The 758-nt window shown below is 51.8% G+C and overlaps 1 protein-coding gene across 1 annotated transcript in view; it reads left to right on the top strand.

The window, feature by feature from the left end:
• Positions 1–617: 617 nt before the first annotated feature.
• The window catches only part of LOC119588315 (ADAMTS-like protein 4), a gene marked incomplete at its 3' end in the record, with an annotated part of 1,663 nt that continues 1,522 nt past the window's right edge, over positions 618–758 (top strand). Inside the window, 1 exon segment of the mRNA XM_037937005.1 lies at positions 618–726. Within this exon segment, the coding sequence (XP_037792933.1) occupies positions 618–726 (109 nt within the window).

The following is a 758-nucleotide window of genomic DNA, read 5'->3' as shown; positions in this document are numbered from 1 at the left end:
CTGGACATAAAACAACATACCAACAACATAACACAATATAACAACTCAGCACACAACCCAACATAATCTCAATATAATCCCAACATAATCCAACATATCCCCATCATAACGCCAGCATGCTCCCAACATACTCCCATCATAACACAACATATCCCCAACATTCCCCGAACAAACCCAGTCATAACCCCAACATAACCCCAGCATAACTCCAACATAACCCAACATACCACCCAACATGACCAAACATAATCCCCAACACAACACCCCAACATACCACCTTAACCTTACTCCAACATAACCCCAACACACCACATACTGCACCAACATACCACCCTAACATACCACCCCAATACACCGCCCCAACATAACCCCAACATAACCCCAACATAACCCCAACATAACCCCAACATAACCCCAACATAACCCCAACATAACCCCAACAAACCCCAACTCCAACAACCCCCACAACCCAAAACCCCAGCAACCCACTCCTCCTATCAAAATCGCCAACATACCCCCCCCAGGTCAGACCAGCCACGTCCCACCCGCGGCTGACGGTCGCTCTGCAATCGCTCCTTCCCCCCAGAGTGAAGTGGCCTGAGGCGGTCGTCGCAGATATGCCCCGCCCGACGCCTCCCCCTGTGGGTTATAACCTCATTGCAAGGGTGCCTGCAAGGGCGTGCAACCTGACTGTGAGCGAGATGGCCAGGTCGTCCAACTTCCTGGGTGAGTTGGCTGGTCGTGGGCGGCAGTGTGGG

This window comes from Penaeus monodon, chromosome 23 (assembly GCF_015228065.2).
Source record: "Penaeus monodon isolate SGIC_2016 chromosome 23, NSTDA_Pmon_1, whole genome shotgun sequence".
In the NCBI taxonomy this organism is placed as follows: Eukaryota; Metazoa; Arthropoda; class Malacostraca; order Decapoda; family Penaeidae; genus Penaeus; species Penaeus monodon.
Note: the sequence above shows the minus strand (reverse complement) of the source record. Positions and strands in the feature narration are given on the sequence as shown.